The sequence below is a fragment of the Curcuma longa genome, chromosome 2 (genome assembly GCF_044706935.1).
Source record: "Curcuma longa cultivar G26 ecotype Majalengka, Jawa Barat chromosome 2, ITB_CL_G26_1.1, whole genome shotgun sequence".
NCBI classification, from domain to species: domain Eukaryota; kingdom Viridiplantae; phylum Streptophyta; class Magnoliopsida; order Zingiberales; family Zingiberaceae; genus Curcuma; species Curcuma longa.
Genome location: NC_133862.1, coordinates 13,255,111 through 13,262,470, shown reverse-complemented (window position 1 = coordinate 13,262,470; position 7,360 = coordinate 13,255,111). Strand labels below are relative to the sequence as shown.

The window sequence follows — 7,360 nt, the reverse complement described above, 5'->3', positions numbered from 1 at the left end:
CTCCATTGTCTCCGCCGAGAGTTGCATCCATCGAACACCTAGCGACTCCTGGAGCATTCACGCGAGTGCCCATCCGCACCGACCGTGATTCCTCGGCCAACGACGACGCGAGGACAGAAAGCGATATCATTAGGGCTTGTGACGCTGCTTCCGCTGGATCAAGGTCACCTTCCCTCCGCTTCACGGTGTCCGCCGCAAGCCGCGCACATCATGATTTAGGGCTTTGTGGTTCTTCCTCATCTTGGCTGTGCACCGCTGTCACTGGTTGCAAATAGAGAAGGTCAGCTGGTTTCCACCTCCTCCCTGCGTACTCTTCTTCTCCGGTTCAGTGCCTTGGACACCGTGTAGAAGAATAGAGGTTGCGTGTTCTCTTCTTCTTCTACCGCCGGGTTTTGAAGCTGCTGGTGGTTAATATTCAATCATCTATCGATTGGTCCTTTGTGTGGGGTTTTATATTTCCAACAATTGTCGGTATTCTTGTTGCTAAAGTCGTGCTCTGCTGTTGGCGGAGGCTTAAAGAAGGACGAAGATCTCTCAATATGGAACATGTTAATGCTTGCAAGGATATTCGATCGGACAAATCTGCTAGATGTCGTCGTTGTCCGAATGCTGATCATGCTTACACTCATTGTCCCAACATTGAGTGTCGTTATTGCCACAAAAAGGGTCATGTCCGTCAGAACTGCCCAAAACTGAGTCGCAGATCTTCTACAGCTGGCTCTTCCTCCTCCATAGCCGCCGTCACAAAGGTTTTGCAGCCGCCTCAGCCCACTACTCCTACCCTTATGGATATCCATAAACTGCTCACTCAGGTTTTATCTACCAATTCTTCATTAGCCACCACATCAGGTAACCGACAATGGTTCTTAGATTCTGCTTGTTGCAACCATATGACCTCTAACATTAATCTGCTACATTCTATAAAATCTCTTGCCACCTCGCCTCCCATTCACACTGCAATGGTGCCCCCATGCAAATCACACATACTGGTCATGCCACTTCACCATCTCTCCAAGATGTCTACTACATTCCCCATTTAACATTAAACCTTGTTTCTATTGGTCAGTTGGTAGAGCAGGGACTTACTGTTATTTTCACGTCTTCTGGTGTACAGGTTCAGGATTCGCAGACGGGCCAGATTCTTGGGACGGGGCGCAAGAAGGGTCGCCTGTTTGAGCTTTGTTCCCTTCAACCCTTTCCTTCTATCTCTGCTGTCGTTTCTCCTTCTTCCATCTATCAGTGGCATCTCAGACTTGGGCATGCTTCATCACATAACCTCCGATCTCTTGCTGCTAAAGGTTTTTTTGGTTTTATTAAATTTGAATCTTTTGATTGTGTGCATTGCAAACTTGGCAAACAACCAGCACTCTCTTTCTCAAATAATCATTCTATTGCTGATAAACCTTTTTCTCTAGTTCACTCAGATATTTGGGGGCCCTCTCCCATTGGAACGTTCAAAGGTTATCGATATTTTGTAATCTTTGTTGATGATTATTCTCGATTCACTTGGATTTATTTTTTAAAAATCGTTCTGAACTTGCCTCAACTTACTCCACTTTTGCAAAAATGATTCAAACACAATTCTCATGTCCTATTAAAACACTTCGCACTGACAATGCTTTGGAATATAATGATTCTACCTTTCTCAATTTTCTTTCTGCCCAGGGCACTGTTGTTCAACGTTCATGTCCTTACACTTCACAACAAAATGGTAGGGCTGAAACGTAAACATAGGCACATTCTAGATACTGTTCGTGCCATGCTCCTTTCTGCTTCGTGTCCTGATCGGTTTTGGGGAGAAGCTGCCCTTACTGCTGTCTATACAATCAACCGGATGCCTTCTTTTGTACTTCAGGATGCCATTCCTTACGAGAAACTCTTTGGTCAGCCACCAGATTACTCCATTCTTCGTCCATTTGGCTGTGTCAGTTTCGTCCACCTTCCCCCACATGAACGAAACAAATTGGAGCCTCAGAATCGTCTGTGTTGTTTGTTGGGATATGGGGTAGAACATAAAGGCTATCGTTGTTGGGATCCTGTGTCAAATCGAGTTCGTATTTCTCGTCATGTCACCTTTTGGGAACATAAGATGTTCTCTTCTGAGTCCAAGTTTAGCATTCCTTTTCATACTGATTCTCCTTTCTTTGTTTTGGATCCATCTCCTTCTTCTGCAGATCCCGAGCTCACACAGATTCATGTCGACACTGCCGATGCTTCCCCGTCAACAACTGATTCCCCTTTCTTTGTTTTGGATCCATCTCCTTCTTCTGCAGGTCCCGAGCTCACACAGATTCCTGTTGACACTGTTGATGCTTCCCCGTCACCTCAAGCTGACTCATCTGCGTCTCCTGAACAAGCATCTCAAGTCCCTGCTGCCACTGGTCGACGTTCAACCCGAGTAAGTCGTCCTCCTTCTCATCTCCTTGATTACCATTGTTTCTCTGTCATTTTATCTAACCATGAGCCTAGTACGTTTCGTGAGGCAAACTGTGATCCAATGTGGCGTGAGGCTATGTCTGAGGAACTGCAGGCTCTTGAGAAGACTGGGACTTGGGATATCGTTGATCTACCACCTGGCAAGAAACCTATTAACTGCAAATGGGTGTACAAGATCAAAACAAATTCTGATGGATCTGTTGAGCGCTACAAAGCTCGTCTTGTGGCCAGAGGTTTCTTACAGGAGTACGACATTGACTATGAAGAGACATTTGCTCCTGTTGCCCGTTTGACTTCTCTACGTTGTCTTTTGGCTAATTGCTGCTGCTCGTCGATGGTCTCTTCACCAGTTGGATGTGAAGAATGCCTTTCTTCATGGGAGATCTTTCTGAGGAGGTTTATATGAGTCCGCCGCCAGGTTCAGACATTTCGGGGAAGGTATGTAAGTTACGTCGTGCTCTTTATGGTCTGAAGCAGGCACCACGAGCTTGGTTCGCCAAGTTCAGCTCAGCACTTATTCAGTATGGGTTTACCGCCTCTCCCTATGACTCTGCTTTATTCATTCGTCGCTCCTCATCCGGGATTATTATTCTATTGCTATATGTTGATGATATGGTGATCACTGGAGACGATGCCTCTGGAATATCTGATTTGCAGACCTATCTTCATCAGCATTTTGATATGAAGAGTCTTGGTAAGCTGCGTTACTTTCTAGGTCTTGAGATTTTCGACACGGCAGATGGTATATCTATTTATCCCAGGCAAAATATGCTTCTGACCTCATCTCCCGTGCTAGCCTGTCTGACAGCAAGACTGCATCAACTCCACTTGAGGCAAACTGTCGTCTCACTCCTCTCGATGGCGCCCCTCTTGAGGACCCCACACTCTATCGCCAGTTAGTGGGCTCCCTGATATATCTGACAGTCACTCGTCCTGACATAGCTCATGCAGTTCACATCGTTAGTCAGTTCATGACTAGTCCTTGTACAGCTCATCATTCTGCTGTATTACGTATTCTTCGCTATGTTAAGGGCACTCTTCTACATGGTCTTCACTTCTCTGCTGATTCATCATTGGTGCTCACTGGTTACTCTGATGCTGATTGGGCAGGCGATCCCACTGACCGACGCTCCATCACTGGTTATTGTTTCTTCTTGGGTAATTCCCTTGTTTCCTGGCGAAGCAAGAAACAGACTGTCGTTTCTCGTTCCAGCGCTGAGTCAGAGTATCGTGCACTTGCTGATTCTACTTCCGAGCTTCTTTGGATTCGACGACTTCTCTCTGATCTTGGCATTCCTCAACCGCCAGCCACCGATCTTCATTGTGATAGTCAGAGTACCATTCAAATTTCTCGAAATGATGTATTTCATGAGCGCACTAAGCACATCGAGATCGATTGCCATTTTGTACGGCAGCATGTTAGTGTTGGCACTGTGCAATTGCAGTCCGTGTCTACCGAACATCAGATTGCGGATATCTTCACCAAGTCTCTCTTGCCGGGTCGCTTCTATGTGTTATTGAGCAAACTCAAGTTGATCTCTACTTTACCACCTTGAGTTTGAGGGGGGGGGTGTTAGAATATTAATATATATTATACCCGGTCTATGTGACCCAGTATTATATTACCCGGTCTATGTGACCGGGTCTAAGAAATATTGCCTATATATATGGCTATAACCTGTGTATTATTTCAATTAAGACAGTTAATAAAGTTATTTTTCCGACATATGGAACATAAGATGCATGTCTAACTACATAAGAATGTTACGAGTATTTAGACGTTATTTTCGTGGTGGGCATTTATTGACCAAGGCAAGGCATAGTATTTTTGATATGCCTCGTATGGAGAGTTAGCGAGAGTCAATTGGATAGCGAATCAATCTAAGGAGTGGAGTGGGTAAATTCATATTTATCGAATATTGAGAGTGTATTCTTGTAATTATATTTTACTTATATATAAAAAATGATGTTTCAACAATTCAATCCTATAAAACTGGTCTTATTCAGAACAATCAAGTAGAGTTGACATAATCAGTTGAGTCAAGTCAACCCTCCTATCCAGCTCAATTAGCCCTGGTTGACCAAATTATCTTCTAACTCTTTTTCTTGCACTTGTATCATTTCCTCCCTCCTTCCTATCGTCTTCTCGGTAATGAGACGCCTAAAATTTATTCCAAATAGTTGAAATGTAATAATAATCATTATTTGCATTTTATCTTCATGTATAGTTTTATTCCTCTTTTAGGAAATTATTAAATTACTCCTTGAAAATTTAAGATTCATTAAGATTAAAATGGCTCTAACATTCGTTTTATTATCCAAATCAAAAGAGAAATAATATTGAGGTCATTTTGACGACAAGGCTATGTTTTAAGTCAATTAAATCTCAGGGGGTAGGTTATAAAATTACCTATTTCTTTTCGTTATATTTTTTTTTTCTTTTAAAAAAATGGCTGTCAAGGATAAAATAAATAAATAAATCAATAAATTAAAAAGGGTTCATTGACTTCCCCGCCCCTTAAAGAAATTAAATATTTCCTGAACTCTCACATTTTCGACAATATTTCCTTTCCGCGTCCCTTCTTAAGCCCTCTTTGTCATCTCCGCCTCAAATCCATGGATCCCTCCGACTTGCAGCCCTCTCCCCGGCGGGAGTTGCAGATACAAGGCCGCCGTCCGTCGCCTCTCAGCGTCAGCAAGGACTCCTACAGGATCAGGAAGCCCCCCATCGCACCGCCGCCCCGCCATCCCACGGCGGAGCACCAGCCGCCGCCGCAGCCGCTGCCGCCGCCCCGTCGCGATCCCGTCATCATCTACTCCGTCTCCCCCAAAATCATCCACGCCACGCCGAGCGAGTTCATGACGCTGGTCCAGAGACTGACCGGCCCGGAACCCGCCGACCCTGACCCTCCTTCTCTGCCCTCGCCCGGCGGCGCGCTCTCCCCCGCCGCCCGCATCGCCTCCTTCGAGAGGCCGTCGCCGCGCGCGTCCGCGGCCAGGTCCAGCGCATCGGATCTGGAGATGGACGGCTTGCCAGCGCCGGACCGACAGAGTCTGTTCCCCGGGATCCTGACGCCGATGCCGGCGGCGCTTCCCCCGATCTCCCCCAACCTCTTCTCGCCGTCGTTCGACCTCAGCTTCCTGTTTGAATTGAGCCCGGCTTTCGCCAACAAAAACCCTAACAATTTGAGCAACACCTTCTTGGCCAGTCCCAGCAACAACCTGCTATCGACGCCCAGTGTTCCATCGCCTGGAGCCTTTTGGGATCTCATGAGCCAATTCCCAGACTCGTTGTAGGTCAAGAGAAATCAAATCTCTGTAACTCGCCTCCCTGATTGGATTCCTTCAATGGAAAAGAAGAGATGAAACGCAGAAGGGAGAAGATTGGAAAAGGAATGGCCAGTAATGGATGGAGGAACCATTCAATGGACTTGTCTGTGGGCCATTTGAGAGCTACATCTCTTCCATTTCCAGCTGAATTGTGAGATCTTCATAGTTTCCACGCAGGTAGATCTTCTCAGCCATTTGATTTTCTCTTCCAAGCAGCTTTGGATTTTGACAATTTTTTATTCTTTTTTGTATTGACAAACATATGCTTGAGATTAGAAAGTTATACGTGACAATAAAAAAATTATTGCAAGAGGAAGAACTTGCTTTGTTTCTTCGCTTGTCCTCGTCATTATCTTAGCATCTGTCTTCTCTTCCAATTTCACTTCTTGACTTTTCAACCATCATCTCATTTCTATTTTTTTTTAAGAAACTAAATGAAATTTAAAAAAAATTGTATTTTTGTTCCCATCTTGTTAAGAAATGCAATTTGAAGAAATGCTTATTTTTCTCATTATTACCTTTTTTATATATCTTTATTATACTCTAATTATTAAAAGTATCTTGAAATTTACAAGTTTGACTTACATGATGAAACCGCATGTTTAACTTTGAAAAAAAAATATAGAGAGATATATTCGCTTTTGGATATGATTGAATTAATTATTATAAAACAGATTTATTAAAATAGATAAGAGTCAAATCTCGATAAAAATTAAGATAATATCCTTTTCCATAATAGCCAATTACAATTTTTTAATTTACTTCTTCATAAATGATCGTAGAGCTGAGGTCGACTATGTAAAATTGTTGGAATAATGAATTTCATCTTTACTAAAATTAAAAAATACTTAAAACATGTATTTAACTATTATATTTATGGTGTATTTATTTTTGAAGATACACTTTTTTTTATCAGTAAAAGAAATGAAAAAAGTTATAAAAAAAAGAATTCAAATTTCTAGACCTGGGGCATTCATGGCGGCCAGCTCACCATGAATCTTGTGGCTGCTGTGAAATCACGGCCTTCAAGCCCAGCCAAGGCGGTAAACGAGACCAGCCGAATTAAGTTGTATATGGTCCAAGTTTGTTAACTATTCAAATTTGATTTATTTTTTTATAACTTTGAACTTGATTTAAATTGATTTTTGTATATGATTAAAATTAATAGAATCAATAGATTTTCATAATAAATTATTAATAATTGATTTGAGACTTCAAACTTTCATGATTTTATTTTTAATTTTTATTAAAAAAAACCATCTTATGAATTCATCATTCAATCGAGGTCAGTTTGATATTCGATCTTTTGATCCATCAAATCCTCTTGGTCTAGTTGCCCAATTGATCTATTAAGATTTACCTAACTCAAAAGCTTATCATGAATTTTACTAGCTCCACGAACTATGGCTCATACTAATTAAAAATTAATATATCTTTATAATGATATGATATTATCTACTTTGGATCTAAATCTTCATGATTTTATTTATGGACTCTATTAAAAAGGTCTCATTCCAATAGAGATATCATGATATTCTTTATGTATTATAATATAAAATTTTGATTATAATCCATGAAGTTATAAACTCTCAAT

At 42.0% G+C, this 7,360-nt stretch overlaps 1 protein-coding gene across 1 annotated transcript; it reads left to right on the top strand.

The window, feature by feature from the left end:
• Window positions 1-5,006: 5,006 nt before the first annotated feature.
• On the top strand, window positions 5,007-6,098 carry LOC141822095 (protein MKS1-like). Its single transcript, XM_074709520.1, has one exon. The coding sequence runs from the start codon at window positions 5,053-5,055 to the stop codon at window positions 5,731-5,733; it is 681 nt and encodes a 226-aa protein (XP_074565621.1). The 5' UTR covers window positions 5,007-5,052; the 3' UTR covers window positions 5,734-6,098.
• The last annotated feature ends 1,262 nt before the right edge of the window (window positions 6,099-7,360 follow it).